The 17,668-nt window shown below is 39.6% G+C and overlaps 2 protein-coding genes across 3 annotated transcripts in view; one reads left to right on the top strand and one right to left on the bottom strand.

Moving 5' to 3' along the window:
• The window catches only part of LOC134345742 (alcohol dehydrogenase class-3), a 30,490-nt gene extending 27,997 nt beyond the window's left edge, over nucleotides 1-2,493 (top strand). The window contains exon 9 of the mRNA XM_063046899.1: nucleotides 1,340-2,493. Coding sequence (XP_062902969.1) covers nucleotides 1,340-1,364 — 25 coding nt within the window. The 3' untranslated portion in view covers nucleotides 1,365-2,493. The remainder of the gene's footprint in view (nucleotides 1-1,339) is intronic.
• A 5,083-nt stretch (nucleotides 2,494-7,576) lies between these two features.
• The window catches only part of metap1 (methionyl aminopeptidase 1), a 57,909-nt gene continuing 47,817 nt past the window's right edge, over nucleotides 7,577-17,668 (bottom strand). For both annotated transcript variants that reach the window (XM_063046895.1, XM_063046896.1), the window contains 3 exons: nucleotides 16,919-17,062; nucleotides 10,561-10,626; nucleotides 7,577-9,119 (listed from right to left, as the gene is read on the bottom strand). In XM_063046895.1, coding sequence (XP_062902965.1) covers nucleotides 8,953-9,119; nucleotides 10,561-10,626; nucleotides 16,919-17,062 — 377 coding nt within the window. In that variant the 3' untranslated portion in view covers nucleotides 7,577-8,952. The remainder of the gene's footprint in view (nucleotides 9,120-10,560; nucleotides 10,627-16,918; nucleotides 17,063-17,668) is intronic.

Genomic DNA, 17,668 nt, shown 5'->3' with positions numbered 1-17,668 from the left:
AGGAAGGGGGTGGCAGAGGCTATTCACCTTCAATCAGGAATTGAGTGCCAAAGGCATTCAAGTTGAGCACATTCTGGACAAAGCTTTTGTTAGTATTAAATAATTAGAAAGGAGTTGAGGATAGTAATTCTCATCCAAGTTATGACCAGTATCCGGAACCTCTTGCTTGTCAAGGTGGTGACTATATAATTCCTCATAACTTCAATTTACTTGTATCAGCACCTAGGAACAGTGTCCTTTCAGGCCAAGGACCAGAAGATGGAAAATGTGCTGAGTGGCTGTTACCATCATCTGGGCGGTGTAGAGAACATCTTGTTTCAAAGGCGGGGATCAGAAAACGTGATCGTGCTCTCTCCATCTGAGTCACTTTACAGAGCACTGTTTACAAGGACATATCCCACCTTTTGCACTAAATATATTGATTTGAGTTTGCATTGTTGTTAATTATTCTCATCAGCCACTGGGGAGCTCTCTCCTCACTAAATTAACCAAAAGCCTTTCCACTTTTCTAAAGAAACAACTTGCACTTTTAGCACTGTGCAATGTTGTGAAACTACTCTATATTGTTGGTGAAGGCACTAACTGTAATCACTTGTAAGCATGTGGCAGCCAGTTTGCACAGCAATTTCCAGTGACAATGACCAGATGCTGTAGATTAGTTGAGGGAGATTATTGGCCAGGATACAAGGTGATGTACCATACTCTTCAAATAATGTTGAGCTTGCGAGTATACACCCAGAAAAAAACTAGACTGCTGAGAAAGGATGCTCCACCTGAGCGTACAGATTTCTATCAACCATGTTTCAGTCAAGATTTCATGCACAATTCTCTTGATTGGGTGAGAATTAAGTGTTTTTAGTTTGTTCACAGAATTTGGAAATGATTAGCAATTTTTAATTATCAGTTTTTAATTGTCTTCAGATCATTTCAGAGGGGTAGACTGACTGCATCGGACTGCTAATATAGCTCAGTTTGTTAGAAGGTGCTTTGGGGTGGGGATGAATTTGGCCTAAGGTCTTGTATCCATCTACCAAACCACTGCTTTAACCAAGAGGAATTTTGGAACTACGCAGCAGATCAGGCAGCATCAGTGGAAAGAGAGATTTAATGATCCTGGTTAAAGAAACTTTGTCAGAACCACTATGAAATGATAATTTGGGAAAATGAAACTGGTTCACGTTTTATATTCTGCAAGACAAATCTTTGTGAAAAATAGATACAGCTCAACTGTGCCACAGTAATTCATGGTTCAACCCATTGAACTACATGATGAGTGCAAATAAACTTTTTAACCTCGAGTTTGTATTTAATCCTTTTTCCTGTGTTCTCTCTTTTAAAGCATTCGAAGTGTCCTCACGTTTTAACGTTGGGCCAGGCAGGACCCATTTCTTCAGTATGGAAAGAAACATTTTGAAAATTGCCTTAATTTACTTTTGATACTCTTCAGCATATTTTAATATTGCTAAATCATCTGTTTCAGAATGTCTGTACTGTTAAACGAATTGTTAACTGTTTAACTTGGGCACTTTTCCAAATTAAAGCAACTTGTCAAGATAATTTGTTGCCTATGTTCTGGGAGTTTAGATAATATCAAATGCAAAGTTTCTGCCTAATTTCAATATTTGTAAAGTGTTACATATAGAGGTTCTCTCTCAGTGCTAAATAGAACACTACAACACAGAAACAGGCCCTTCAGCCCATCTAGTCCATGCTGAACTATTGATCTGCCTGCTAGCGCTATCGCCCCACACCAGAACCATAGCTCTCCATATCCCTCATATCCATGTATTATCCACATTTCTTTAAATGTTGAAATAAAACTTACATCCACCACTTCCGCTAGCAGAAAAAGCCTGCTTGTATTTACTCTATCTATGCCCCTCAATTTTATATACCTCTATCAAATCTCCCATCATTTTTCTGCATTCTAGGAATAAAGTCCTAACCAATTTAACTTTTCAAAATGCCTCAGGTCAAGTCCTGGCACCAGCCTTGTAAATCTTCTCAGCACTCTTTCCTGAAGTAGGTAGCCAAAATGCACACAATTCTCCAAATTAGGTCTCACCAACATCTTATACAACTTCAACATACCATCCCTACTCCTGCACTCTCCACTACATTAATTTACAAAGGCTAATGCGCCAAAACTGCACTCCTCAGTGCCCTTTAGCTCACTGTGTAAGACCTATCCTGGTATGTCCTTCCAAAGTGCCACACCTCATACTATTTGCATTAAATTCCATCTGCCATATTTCATCCCCTTTTCCCAGCTGATCCAGATCCCACTGCAAGCTCTGATAGTCTCCCTCACTCTCCATTACACCCCCAATCTTGATGTCATTCACAAATTTGATCTAGTTTACCAAATTATCATCCAGATCGTTGATATACAGTAGATGACAAAGAACAAGAGCCAGCACCAACCTCTGTGGCACGCCACTAGTCAAGTCTACACTCAGAGAAGCAACTATGTACTACCACTTTCCGGCATCTTCCACAAAACCAATATCTAATCTAATCAAATCTCAACCTCATCCTGAATGCTAAGCGAATGAGCCTTTTTGACCAGCCTTATACACGGCACTTTGTCAAAGGCTTTGCTTGTGATTAAATAAAACTGATTTTACTCATAGATTATTCTAGAATGTGTGTTTAATTTCCAGCATTCCCCTGACCATCCACTCCTCTTCTGCAGACATGTATTATTTATTTTAAGGCTTACATTGAGGTTTCCTGCTGTGAAAATGCTTTGTGAGGTCACCTTCATACTATTTAAAGGAACTACCCCTTAGCAGTGATGATCAGAGAGTATCTGCATTTACTAACAAGTAAATTTTATTGTCGTGGGTTCACAAACTAACCAACTGTGTAGACGCACTAGGATTCCCTCACCCTCCATGAACAGTCAATGAAGATTAAAGTTATTGCCTAGGAAAGGAGTCTACACTGGCCAGGCACTTCTGGTGGTTCCGATCTCCACATGCCTGTGGGGTCCTCCTCATCCATGATAATTGGTCTCTAGATAAGCTGGGGAATTATTGCTGCTTTGTATTGGAAGCTCCTGATTCTAAGAGTGTTCCTCATCATTCAACTGATATAGCTGCACCCCACCGGCTCAAGGTCACCTTCTCACTGGCTCTGGTCCAGGGTTAAAACCAGCACTGTATGGTTTCTACCCCACTCCCACCGAGCCTCATGCTTTTGTTCAACTCTGATGAGTTTTAAACCAGTTAAACAACGTGACCCAGATACAGAGTCTAACAAGATTACAGACTGCTTCTCTGGCAAGCCTTATCTGAGAATGGTCTCAGGTTTGCAGGTCATTAGATTATCCCACAGCAAGAATGAGTTGAGTTCACATATTGGTGGGGGGGGGGGGGCGGGGGTGGGGGGGAGGAGAGAACTGCAAGGCCAGTCTCACAAAATGACCATTTCCATCTCCTTCAAGCACATGGCAAAAACAAAGACAATTGGTTTGTCTTCTTCCACTCTCCTTGACTCATCCAAACCCATTGATTTGTAGACTGTATTTCTTTCTGGCCAACAATACAGAACAGCTTGGTCTCCATAGCCAAAGATGAATGCCTCTCTGCTGAAGGCAGTGAAGCAAAGGTCACTAACTGGGGTAAGAAATTGGCCAGTGAGAAGTTGAATCAAACAAGCCCTATTGAGATTATTGGATTCAACCTTGTTTCATTGTGATTATTTTGAGTGATAGGATTGGGGTTGAGGTTTCTTCCAGAACTGAGGGCTTTCAGCTGTGAGGAGAGGCATTCTCTATTAGCTGAGAAGAATAATTAGAGATGTGAGAATAATGGACTTTGATGGATCTAAGTAGATCTTTTCTCATGGGGAGATGGATTAAAGACAACAGGGCAGTGACTGGCAAAAGAGCACAGTGTAATATATGGAATTAATAGTTATAATTTGGAATAGTGGCTGAAACTAACCATCTCACCTGTATATGTAGGGCTGGGGATTGAGGGTGGAGACTGAAAGAAAGATCTGAAGCAGAATATTTGTGGAGTCACAGTTTAATAGTTGCTGAGAGGCAGAGGTTGGTCCCAAGTGTGTAGAAAGGTACAAGTTAAGGGTGGTGTTGAAGCTTAGAGTGAGGGCAGTGCGCAGTGAATAGATCTGGAGAAGGTTAAAAACCAAAAAGTGAGGTACAGGTAAATTGAGAATGCTGAAGACGAATGAAATGTCTGTAGTACAGGATCCAAGGAAATGGACTAAAGCAAGGGTGGGATAGAAAGCCCACCATCATATTAAGTTCTGAATTTGGCTGAGAATTGATCATTGAGAATTCGCAGATCAGAGCAGAAGAGATGGTGAACATGGCAAGGGGTGAAAGTCTGGAGGTCAATGGAGAAGAGGAAAGTAAAGTGGAAGGAAGATCAAGAAGAATACTGTAATTCAAAAGATACTGTAGTTTACAATCCCATTATATTTGAAGAGGAGGAGCTGGGAACCGGAAACTGGGGAAAGATGTAGCTGTGGAAGCAAATTTCAGTCATGGGGAGAAAGAGGGGCAAAAACTATGGAGAGTAATCAAAGAGACAAATTGTGGAAAGTAGAGCAACATTGTTCCAAAGCAGACATTCCTGTGTGAGAAGCAGCAGTAATGATCACCTCCATGTTTCTTTCTTCAGAGAGCATGGAGATTCAGAAAATCATGTAGATATATCACTATCAACTGAGGAACTGATAACCTACGTGAACTGTGGAGTTTCAAACATGTTGTTTGTAGTCAAATAGAATTGGTATTCAATTAGATCCACTACAAAATTGAATACTGTTAAAATCAGAAACCTCATCTTCAAGCTCTTTGCCATCCATGATAGTTCAGACACATCAACTGAGACTAGAGAACTTATGTATCATTATCATCTTGGGGCAATTGTTAATGAGCAAATGACCATCCACACTGGTAAAAGCTATTCAATTAGTCAATGACTGTAACTCTGTTTGGCTACCATTCTTGAGACTGTATCCTATGATATACTGGTCTATTGTTTTCCCATATCCACAGTAAAACTTCCAATGGCCAAGAAATACGTTTGATAAACTGTTTCTAACATTGTATTCTCAGATGAGCCATGAAAAATAATTCATATATTTGACTCATTTATTGTGTGTTCATCATATAAAACTCAACACGACTTATTTCAGTGGCAAGCAACACACACAAAATGCTGGTGGAACGCAGCAGGCCAGGCAGCATCTATAGGAAGAGGTACAGTCGACACCCTTCGTCAGGACTGTATTTCTTCCTATAGATGCTGTCTGGCCTGCTGCGTTCCACCAGCATTTTGTGTGTGTTGCTTGAATTTCCAGCATCTGCAGATTTTATCCTGTTTGCGTTATTTCAGTGGAAATTTACTCACACTGTTCTAATCTGATTTCTGTATATTAATACCAATCTTGAACTTAAAGCCAGTCACTTATTAAATACTGGCACCAAGAGTTAAATGCAGAGAAATTACAGATCAATTCCATTATTGCTGATGGATTGGTCCTGGAAGTGCTGAGAAACAATGTACTTAAGATTACAAAATAAAGTTAAATTGTTGATGATGTAAACATTCCAATGCACTTGGACAGAAGACTAAGTGAACGGTTAAGATTTAGTTAACTGTTACTTTTACGCATTGATGAGAATAGCCTAACATTTTAAGTGATATAATGTTAAAAACTCACATTTTGTACAAAAAGTCTGAATTCATTCTTTAAATCAATGCATCATGTAGAGAATTAATGCATCAGCTTAATACTGTTGTGCCAATTCTGAAGAAAAAAATGTCTTCATCAAGAATTCTTCATTAACTAAAACAAAGTACAGGCATGACTAAATCAGTCATGGTTCAATAAAGATTCAGAAGCCGCTTTCATTCCATTTTGGCTAATTTTCTTCAGCAACATCTATGATTAAATATAGTACATCTATTAGTTTACAGCTTTTAGACAATTTTGCATTACAATTCAATTTTTATAGCTAGAAATTAGACAGAGACTCTGGCTCAATGTTAGAAAAGGACCATTCACTGTATCCCTGGCCTTCAGGAAGCAGTTTGCATTTCCTGACCTCATCAATGCTATCTTCACTAGAACCAAAACATTAAAGCCCAGAGACACACTCGTATCCAGAGACCAATGCTGAGCTAGCTCCAACTCATTTTTAAGCTGTAAGGCAGTGTACTGTAGGGGCAGTTTCCAACTAATTACCAGATGTCCCAGACCTGAGTGAAAACTGAACTCAGGATATTAAAAATGGCCAAGGGAAAGAGAAATCATTCCCAGAAATAAATAATGGGCAAGACAAAAGATTAAACACCAAAGTCAATCACAAATACAAAAAAGCACAATAGATTTGTCTGCTAATTTACAAACAGCATCAAATCAACATGAATTCAAGACAGAGGAAGTTTCCAATTATCTGAGATTTATCTAGCTAGTCTTTCAGATACTTGTTCAACCATCCATACTGTGGTCTACAGTCCAGGAGTAAGGCTTATCTCCACAGCTGTGGCTGTGCATGCTAGTATTGTTATCATTTTGTTTCTACTTCAGGATTTCAACATCTGCAGCATTTTTATTATTGCAACACACATGACTGATGGAAGCAAATGAAGCCATAACTTTCTGGATCAATGTAGATAAGGCACTTTATAATTATGTTGCAAAGCGACAGGAGGCCCAGATGTCAATCTGTCAAAGACAAAGCCTTCTTTTAAGGACCAGCAAATCTGTGACATAATTTAAACCAATCTAAGCAATGCACAACGCCCTTTTCCTCTAAGCATTATGTATAAGTTTTACTTAACACACATATGGGCACAGTTGACATTTACCCTACATATTGAACCGCATTTTGACATCTGGCAGTACCCAGGATTTTATTCATTCAGGGATCATTTGACAACATGCCAACATCTAGGTAATAATCACCCTCTTTCCCTTCACACCACAATTCTTTGATTAAAAGCTTTCTAAACAAAAGCCACTTTATTGAAATCCTGTGAAACTAACTAGGATGTGGTTGACTTAAGCTAATTCAAACCAAATGTTTGTAAAAAGCACTAAAGGTTCAGTAGGCTTCATGGAGCGGAAGAAATCTAAAACAGTAAGAACCAAAGGGAACAGAACCTGCAGCAAATTCCATGAACGTTACCACATTCTGGACAGGGAGCAGTCAGATCGGAATTTTCAATGCTTTTCCTCTACATCTGACATATCAGAGTTGTAACTAGCTTTTTCCCTTTCTCGGTCTGTCTCCATCTATTGTTCACCTCCAGTGTCTTTCATCACCCCACTCACATCATCTACCTAACACATCCTTCCTGTCACCCTTCATCCCTCCTCCACCCACCAATCACTTGGGAATCCTTTCTCACCGCTCTTTATACTAGTTGTCTAGTCTCTCTACTCAGTTCTGATGCAGGATTCCAACTTGAAACGTTGACTATTCCCCCCCCCCCCAAACATTGATGCTACTTGACTCAGAGTTCTTCCAGCAATTTGGTTGTTGCTCCACATTCTAGCGTCTGTAGTCTCTTGTATCTCCTAGTTACCAATTTTCTATCTTTGGCCAGAAAGGTTGCAAGAGATTGCAGGAAATTCAGGGTAATGCAAGGAACAGGAGCTTATCCCATCAAATGTTACATAAGAAAGCAGCTTTTCACATTAATTCACCATCTTCAAGACAATATTTATAAATAACCACATCAGTTGTTTTAATCATTAAAATTGGTCAGTTGACATGAGGTACAAAGGGGAATATTGCTGTTGTAATAATACTGTGCCATTTCTACCTATGCCCCAGTGAAGAAAACATTTGCAGGTAAGGGCAAGAGACTCTTTTATAACACTCCAGCTCAAAATGCCACTTACTGTAAGGATACCACTAAGTAAACAGAGTAGTGTTAAATCTCTTTAATAGTGCTTAAAATTCTGTGGCTTTACAAGGGATAATTTTCTTTCCCCTGTGGTGGAAGGGCAATGTAAACAGCATATATCACATACATCATATCATCATGTAATCTGATGTTTGAATTAACAATGGGGTTGCATTAAAAGTTTAAAAGGGACAAAATGTTACTCTGCCCCATTCCAAATTTCAATTTCCTAACAACAATGCACCAACAATATGACCAGCATTTAACTGTCAGAGGAAAAAAAATAACTATCTAATTTAAATTAAAACCTAATTTTGTCTTGATTAGACAAGCTTTGCAATCTGGGCAAAAATAGTTTGCAAGTGTGTTGATATCAATCAAACCCAAACATTCAGGATTTTAAAATTTGTAGCTGATTAGAAAAAGATTATCTGATTAACAAGATTACAACTAATTGGTTCCTTTTGTCACAGTTTTTGCTACCTTTTCACAGATGCACATTCACAGAAATAATTACTGGAGGAGATTTACCAGCTAGTCTTTCGGAAGCTGGCAACAACTTCAATTTCTTTTTAAACAATAGCCCACAATCTATGAATAGAGCCACAAATTTTATTCCATTAAGAAACATTTAAGATACAAGATTTAAGCGCCAGTGGTGGATGCAGGATCAATTTCAATATTTAAGAGAAATTTGGATAGGTAATTGTATGAGAGGGGCATGGGGGGGCAATGGTCCGGGTATAGGTTTGATGAGACTAGGCAGATTAATGGTTCGGCACAGACTAGATGCGCCGAAGGGCCTGTTTCTGTGCTGTAGTGTTCTATGACTATACAGACAGTAGGAACCGATGTTCGGACCAGAGGCACTCTGGAAGGGAGGATGAGGGCAGAAGGTATGTTGCAAAAAGGCTGTTTGGGCATTCAGTGCTTTGCAGCATCTAAAGACCACCAAAAAAAACACAAAATAACAAATGAATCAGTGCCTTAAGGCATTGGCTGAACATGAGGTGAAGACATTGAGGGACTGCCACTGAACAGCAGCAGAGGTGGCAGGCTACAACTGCGATGCAAAGTAAGGGCGACCATTGTCCTCCAAGCGCCGTGTCAAGATCTCACAGCCAGTCTCTGTGACAAGAAGTGTATGCTCAAACTGTGCTGAGCGCTTGCCGTCCTTTGTTACTGCAGTCCAGCTGTCTGGCCATGTTTCATCATGCCAAGCCCCTACAGTGCAGGAAGTACATCACAGGATTAGTATTAAAAACGATGCGGAAACCCACAGCAAAGAAGAAAATCATTCAGCCCATCATGTTTTGGAGGGGCAATACTATGATTCAATCACCACCAGCTCCAGCCCTCAAACCCTCTCCCTGTTTTATTTTCTGAAACTCAAATTCCTTTGTCAAGGTTTCTATTGAACCCATTTGCACACCTTTCATGCAAGCACATTCGTTCGATAAAAGTATGCAAACTATGAGGGGCGTAGATAGAGTAGATATTCCTAACCTGGGATAAAGACTATCAAATACTTCAAGCTGGGAGGGTGAAGTTTAACAGACAGGTGCAAGTGATAAAGTTTAAGGGAATGGGGGTTTCTCAGATTCCTCTAAACAGTGGGTTAAGTTCTGACTACGTCTGTGTCTGCAGTGTGTTTGAATAATGTCTCACAGCTGCTTTCTTTGGAGTAAGATAAGGGTTAAAGTTCACCCAGATCCACATAAAATGTCTCCTGGTTTTTCACACCATTTTGATTTTGACAAAAGGCAGTACCTGATGGAAATTAGACAGGACATTCCTTTATCAATTAAAGCATAAATTTGATGCATGTTCTTATCTTTGTAATTAAGTTGTGGCCCCAACAAACCAGGTAGGGCATTCCTTTCTTTAATTAAGGTGGCTGGAGTGTCTATCAAACTGATTGTTCTTTTGTATCAATAGTCTATTGACTTGACCGGAATGGTTATCAAACTGATTGTTCTTTTGTGTCGGTGGCCTTATAACTTCTAACAATTCTGACCTCAGGCAGTGAACTTGTTGAACTGCCAGAGAGATGAGAACGCTTCTCTCTCTGATGTCGGGTCCAAGTTCACTCGCTGGCTGAGCTCGAAGAAATAAACGGGTGAAAAGGTAAGTAACAATCTTCTTGTGCTATCGTTATTTGATCCAGCAAAATTACGTTTACACAAGGATCCAGTAACTCCTATCAGAATTATAAAGTAATGATTTCAGGCTATACCACAATCTAATCTAATCTTTTCTAAGGATAGGCTCCCAAGCTGCTCAGTCCTGCCTGATAGTTCCAGCTCTGTCAGTCCTTTTTATGCACCTTCTACTGTGCCCCTGTAGCCTCTTAATACTACGACAGCAAGACCCATGCACAATAGGCTAAATTTTAAAACATTTTAATTCCCATTTCATGGAAATGAATCCAGAGCCTGGATTGCATTTTTTTCTTTGCCAAATGGTCTTATTGACATGCTCCAAACCATTAAAAAAATGCAACACTAACAAAATTCACAATTTTTTGCCAACTGAATTCAGAAGAGAGAAAAAATGGTTTCAAATCAGTTTACAGCCTTTTTACTAAGTGTATTGGAGGTTCTGACCAACTTTCTGTTAATTTCTAATGAGGGTTGTGTAAAAATTAAACAAATCTCAGCCTTACCATCACAAATCATAGGCTCAATGGTAAACACGTGACCAGGTTTCATCACTCCAACAGCTTTATTTTCTACAATAACAAGGGCATGATTAAACTTTTGTTTTAAAACCATTACAGCAAATATTGATCTCATAACATTTTACAGTAATTAACATATATATGTTATCCCTAAGTTGCAGAAGGCAGGTACCTGGGTGACTGTCAGAAGAGGGAAAGGAAATAAGCAGCCAGTGCAGAATACCCCAGTGGCAGTTCCCCTCAGTAATACAGTGCCTTAAAAAAGTATTCACCCCCCACAAACACTTTCAAATGTTACTGTCTCATTTTCTACATTTAAAATAAAGTAGGATTTTTGAGCTAAACTGAAAAATTCTTAACAACCTGTCAACAATTTACTAAAAATTTAAAAAACAAAATTGAGGGGCTAAAAAAGTATTCATACCCTTTGGAATTACTACACAAACTTTTCTCACGTGCAATACTGTTTGTTAACTTACCAACTCATTCAATTTGTTGAAATAGAAAATTGGAAGGGTACAGACAATCTCAAAGGCACTGAACATAGTTTGGAGCTCAGTGCAGTCCTTTGTGGGGGAAAAAAACACTGCCTAGATCAGGCCGCCCCTCTTATTAGAGAAGAATGACACTTCTAAAGAGAATTGAGTTCATGGCTCCACAATCTCTAAGGCCTTACACAAAATGGGAAGAGTGGCATGAAAGAAGCCCTGGCCAAAAAAAAACACATCTTTATCCGTAAAGACTTTGCAAATACTATAAAGATGTGGAAGAAGGTCTTATGGTTGAAGTGGAACTTTTTGGCCTCAACACTAAGCGGTAAGTGTGGTGTAAATTTAATACTGCACATCAGCCAGGTAACAATCCCTACTGTAAAGTATAGTAGAAGTAGCATCATGATATGGGGAAGTTTTTCAGCAGCAGGGACTGGCAATTGATGGGGAGATAAATGCTGCTAAATACAGAGAGATCCTAGATAAAAACCTGCTAGCCTCTGCCAGAAAGCTTAAACTGGGGAGGAAGTTCAACTTTCAGCAGAACAGCAACCCAAAGCACACTGCCAGAGCAACCATGGAGTGGCTTCAAATGAAGAAAACTGATGTTCTTGAGTGGTCCAGTTAGAGTCCTGGCCTTAACCCTCACCTGCCTATAACCTCCTCTTGGTGCCCCTCATTCTTCCTTTTCTCCCATGGTCCACTCACCCCTCCTATCAGAATCCTTCTTATCCAGCCCTTTACCTTTTCTAGCTTCACCTATCACCTTCTAGCTGATCCTCCTTTCTATTCTAGTATCTTCCCCCTTCCAGTCCTGAAAAAGGGTCTTGGCCCAAAAGGTCAACTGTTTATTCCTTTCTATAGATGCTGCCTGACCTGCTGAGTTCCTCCACCGCTTTGTGTGTGTTAAACTGTAAAAAGCTTTTGTCTGCAAGTCATCCAGATAGATTATTGCAAACATAAAAGCAGAATGCAGAATAAAGTGCTACCATTACAGAAAAAGTGCAAGGACCATGAAGAGCAGGTAGATGGAGAGAAAGAGTTCATCTTTGTCATTTAAGGTCTGTTCAGGAGTCTCATCGCAGAGGTATAGAAGTTGCCAAGTCCAAGGTTATCAAAGATTGCAGTGGGAACTTGACCAGCTGCAAAATTGAGCTGAAAGTTGCAGGTGGAATTTATTGCAGTCAATTATGAGGTGCTGCACTTTGGGGAGAGAAACCAGGATAGGACTTACAGTAGCGCAATGAGGAGTGCAGTAAAACTGAGGGATCTGGGAATACAGTCCATAATTCCTTCAAACTGGCGTCATAGGGATAGTGGTGCTAGAAAGTTTGTGAACCTGTAGAATTTTCTCTATTTCTGCATAAATATGACCTAAGATGTGATCAGATCTTCATGTAAGTCCTAAAACTAGATAAAGAGAACACAATTAAATAAATAACACAAAAATTTACACTTGCTTATTTATTTATTGAGAAAAATCATCCAATATTACATGTATTTGTTGGAAAAAGTATGTGAACCTCTGGGGTAATACCTTCTACAAAAGCTATTTGGAGTCAGGTGTTCCAAACAATGAGATGAAATTGGAGGCGGGGGCTGTAGAGGTGCCCTGCCCAATAAAAAAAAAAGACACACAAAGTCAGGTTACTGACAGAGCCTGCTCTTCTCAAGAAAGATCTGTTCATGTGCACCAAGCCTCGATCAAAACAACTTTCTGAGGACCTTAGAAGAATTGTAGAGATGCATGAAGCCGGAAAAGGCTATAAAAGCATTTCTAAAGACCTGAGTGTTCATCAGTCCACAGTAAGAATTTATCATCAAGTGGAGGAAACTCAGCACTGTTGCTGCTCTCTCTAGGAATGGGCATCCTGCAAAGATCACACCAAGAGCACAGGGTGCAATGATGAAGGAGGTGAAAAAGAACCCAAGGGTAACAGCAAAAGACCTGCAAAAACCTCTAGAACTTGCTAAAGTCTCTGTTCATGTGTCCACTACAAAAAAAAGAATGGTGTACATAGAAGGACACCACAGAAGAAATGACTGTTCTCCAAAAAAGAAAAAATGCTGCACATCTCAAGTTTACAAATGATCACCCGGATGTTCTACAATGCTTCTGGGACAATGTTCTGTAGATAGATGAGACAAAAGTTGAACTTTTTGGCAGAAGTGCACATTGCTATATTTGGAGGAAAAAGGACACTGCACACCAACAGCAAAACCTCATCCCAGTTGTGAAGCATGGTTGAAGGAGCATCATGGTTTGGGGCTGCTTTGCTGCCTCAGGGCCTGGACAGCTTGTAATTGTTTTGAGGGGACAATGAATTCAAAATTGCGTCAGACATTTTACAGGAGAATGTCAGGGTAGCGATCCGTCACCTGAAGCTTAATAGAAGTTGGATAATGCAACAAGTCAATAGTTTGAAAAATGAGAGTAATTCAACGACAGAATGGTTCAAAAAATAGAAAATTTGTGTTTTGAATGGCCGAGTCAAAGTCCTGCCCTTAATCCTATAAAAATATCGTGGAAGGACATGAAGCAAGCAGTTCATGCAAGGAAGGAATGGCCTAAAATTCCTTCAGACCGACATGCAAGACTGATCAACAGTTACCGGAAAGATTTGGTTGAAGTTATTGCTGTACAAGGAGATCACATCAATTACTGAAAGTAAAGGTTCACTTACATTTTCCAACAAATAGATGTAATATTGGATCATTTTTCTCAAGAAATAAATGAACCAGTATCATGTTTTTGTCATATTTTAATTGGATTCTCTTTATCTAGTTTTAGGACTTGCGTGAAGATCTGATCACATTTTAAGTCATATTTATGCAGAAATAGAGAAAATTCTACAGGTTTACAAACTTTCTCGAACCACTGTAGCTGTAGATAGGGTTGTTAAGAAAGTTTTTGGCACATTGGCCTTCATAAATCAAAGTACTGGGTACAGGAGTTGGGATGTAACGTTGGAGTTGTACAAGATGCTGGTGAGGCCTAATTTAGAGTACTGTGTGCATTTTTGTCACCTTCCAACAGGAAAGATATCAATAAGATTGAAATCGTGCAGAGAAAATTTACAAGGATGTTGCCATGACTTAGGATGTGAGTTATAGGGAAAGGTTAAATAGGTTGAGTGTAGAAGAATGAGGGGAGATTTGATAGATGTATACAAAATTGAGGGGCATAAATAGGATAAATGCAAGCAGGCTTTTTCCACTGAGGTTGGGTGAGACCAGAACTAGCAGTCATAGGTGAAGGGCGAAAGGTGAAATATTTGGGGGAACATAAGGGGGAACTTCTTCACTCAGAGAGGTGAGAGTGTGGAATGAGCTGCCAAAAGAAGTGGTGGATGCAGGTTTGATTTCAAAATTTAAGAGAAGTTTGGATAGATACATGAATGGAAGGGATATGGACTGGATGCAGAAAAATGGGACTAGTCAGATTAATGGCTCAGCACAGACTTGGCTGTAACATTTTATGATCCTAAGATGGTTCACGTTCTCCAGCTTTGCATCTTCTGCCTGACAGAAAGGAAAAGGGAGAATGTATGGAGTGTGAGGGATCTTTGATAATGTTACTAAGGATAAAGTGTAGTCAGAGTTGATGGAGGCGAGTCTCGTTTTCATAATATAGGGACAGTCACTTACAATCATTGTGTGTAGAGTCTGCTTCTCACAGAGGGTTGTGAATCTTGGGAATTCTCCACATTGAAGATTGTGGAAGCTAGAACATTGAAGGCATTTAAAAAGGAAGAAAAACTTTTGAAAGATGGAGGAATTTGTAGAATGGGTACAGAAGATGTGCTGGGGGCTGGGGCAGATGAGCCATGACTAAACTGAATGGCAGGGCAGACTTGAGGGGCCTGGTGCCTTGTCATTCTCCTTTATCTTTTGCATTTGTTTCCCTGACTGGTTTCCTTCACCATCCCTGTGATGTCAGGTTAGGGTTTTCAAGGGTACAGGTAAGTTGCTTTCAACAGGAAATAGGAGTGAAGGTGGCAGTGTGGGGGAAAAGACTAACTGGGTTGAAAAGGGAGCTACAATTTGAATCAGAGCAGATTCATGGAGCAGCAGCCCATTCTTCTGCAGTATTTTTACACATTTCATTACAACATGATAATACCATTAACCTATTTAACCTTCTCCCTTGAACTATACACACTACCAACTGTGTATATGTATGCTCCAGGAACAACAGCATAAAAATATCACCTCTTTTTTGAATGTTACTTTAAAGTAACATGGACTCCAAGTATGTGTAATCAGATTATACAAAAGAAATAAAATAATGCTTAATGATTTTATCACTCTTTCATATTATTCCTTATTTCCTTGCCCTTTGAGGCCATTCTGCCTACCAGTAGTATGCAAGGTTCTCAGATTAATGCTACTCTCTTGTCATAATAAAATGTACTAACTGCACCGGAATGAGCTGCTGAATCATTAGTCAGCTGTGATTCACAATCAGAACTATTATCACTTACTTCTGTGACTTGAAATTTGTTGTTTTACAACAGCAGTATAGTGCAAAGACAATTACTATACTGTAGGTTACAAAATAAACAAAAATCTCAATCGTGAAATTGGCCCTTTCAGCGCATTTAGTCATCGCCAATACTTGTTTGCCAGTAATTTATTTTCAGCCACATGTTGATCAATTCTCCTATCACCCACCAACATGAGGGGTGATTTATAGTGCCTAATTAATCTCCCCATCTACACATCTTTGGGAAGTGAGCGAAAACCAGAGCACTCGGGAGAAATCACAGACAGAATGTTCCAACTTCACACAGCTGAGAGGCTGTAGCATTATCTACTACACCACTGTGCTATCCCTCGTGAGTTTCAACTTCACATAGACAACGACTGAGGTCAGAACTGAACATAGGCCACTGGAGCTGAGAGGCCACAGCATTATCTACTACACCATTGTGCTAGCCCTCGTGAGTGAGAAGGGTCAAGAGCAAATCACTTGCTTGACCTGGCATTGGAACTGAACGGAGAAAGAAGCCAGTCTGGGAAATTCAATTCAAGATGGAGTCTCCAGTCTGATAATGAACCAAAAGAATTTTAAATTAAGCTGCTGATGTCGAAGCAGCCAAAAAATACTCCTGATGAAGGGTCTCAGCCCAAAACGTCATCTCTCTATTTTTTTCCATATACTTTGCCTGGCCTGCTGAGTTCCTCCAGTACTTTATGTGTTATTCTGGATTTCCAGTATTTGTAGAATCTCTTGTGTTTAAGTAATATTTCCTTGGCTTCTTTGGATTTAGCAGTGCCACTAGGGGTAAATGTTCCCAGATAAAGACTCATTAATGAGCTATCTCAGAAAGTGTTTTACAACCTCGTTGACTAGAAATGCTCTCTTGGGCACAATTGATATTTCTATGTTATTTTTGGATGGTTAAGTTTGTATTGTTTTAATTTATTTTTGGTTGTGTTTCATAGACTTAATTTTTTTTTTATTATGGTGATTTTGGAGCAGTATAGTGGTTAGCTATACTACAATTCAAAGCATTGGAGTTTGGAGTTCAAATCTGTGGCTGCACGTAAGAAGTTTGTATGTTCTTCCCATGAGCGTATGGCTTTCCGCTGGGTGCTCTGGTTTTCTTCCCCATTCCGATCCAAAGATGTACCAATTAGTAGGTTAACTGGTCATTGCAAATTGTCTTGTAACTAGGTGAGGGATAAATAGGTTGGTTGCTGGGTGATACCACTCATTAGGCTGGAAGGGCCTCTTCTATGCTGTATTACTAAATAAATAAAATACAATAAATCACCAAATCAAATCTCTACAGATGGTTAAACATAGCAAATTAAATATCACTTCTATAAAACAAGACACAACTTACTCGCATAATGAGGCACGTTAGGTGCAGTGTGGAAAAGTCGGTGGATCCCGTGCCCACAATAACTCCGAACTACTGAAAAGCCACTTGCATGTGCGTGCTTCTGTATAATATTGCCCAACTCCCTGTACCGAACACCTGGCTTTACTGCAAGGAAAAGTGAAGAATGTTTATTCCAATAGAGTGATTTAAAAAGTTCAAACCAACACTTGATTGATTAAAATTCTTATAGATCACAGATTTTTGAATAACCAGATCTAGTGTATGAAATGTAAAGCAACACAAGCAGCTGCACTGCATGTTACATGATTTGAATAAGTGTAGAGTCTTTGAAGACTGTGACCTGCAGGTGCAAACAAAACTTCTGGTCTATAGAGCAGTCATTCTTCCTACATTACTGTATGGAGCGGAATCATGAACCATCTATAGAAGACACCTGAAAGCCCTGGAACAATACCACAAAGAACCTTATGAAAAATTTTGGGGATCAGCTGGAAGGTCAGATGTAATAACACCAGTATACTGGAGAAGGCCACCACAATAAAGCAACATTAAATCTGATAGATAAGTTATGTCTTTTTCCACTGAGGCAAGGGGAGAAAAAAACCAGAGGACGTGGGTTAAGGGTGAGGGGGGAAAAGTTTAAAGAGAACATTAGTGGGGGCTTCTTCACACAGAGAGTGGTGGGAGTATGAAATGAGCTGCCAGACGAGGTGGTAAATGCAGGTTCTTTTTTAACATTTAAGAATAAAT

Source organism: Mobula hypostoma, chromosome 4 (genome assembly GCF_963921235.1).
Source record: "Mobula hypostoma chromosome 4, sMobHyp1.1, whole genome shotgun sequence".
Lineage (NCBI taxonomy): Eukaryota > Metazoa > Chordata > Chondrichthyes > Myliobatiformes > Myliobatidae > Mobula > Mobula hypostoma.
This window is presented reverse-complemented; position numbering and strand designations above follow the sequence as displayed.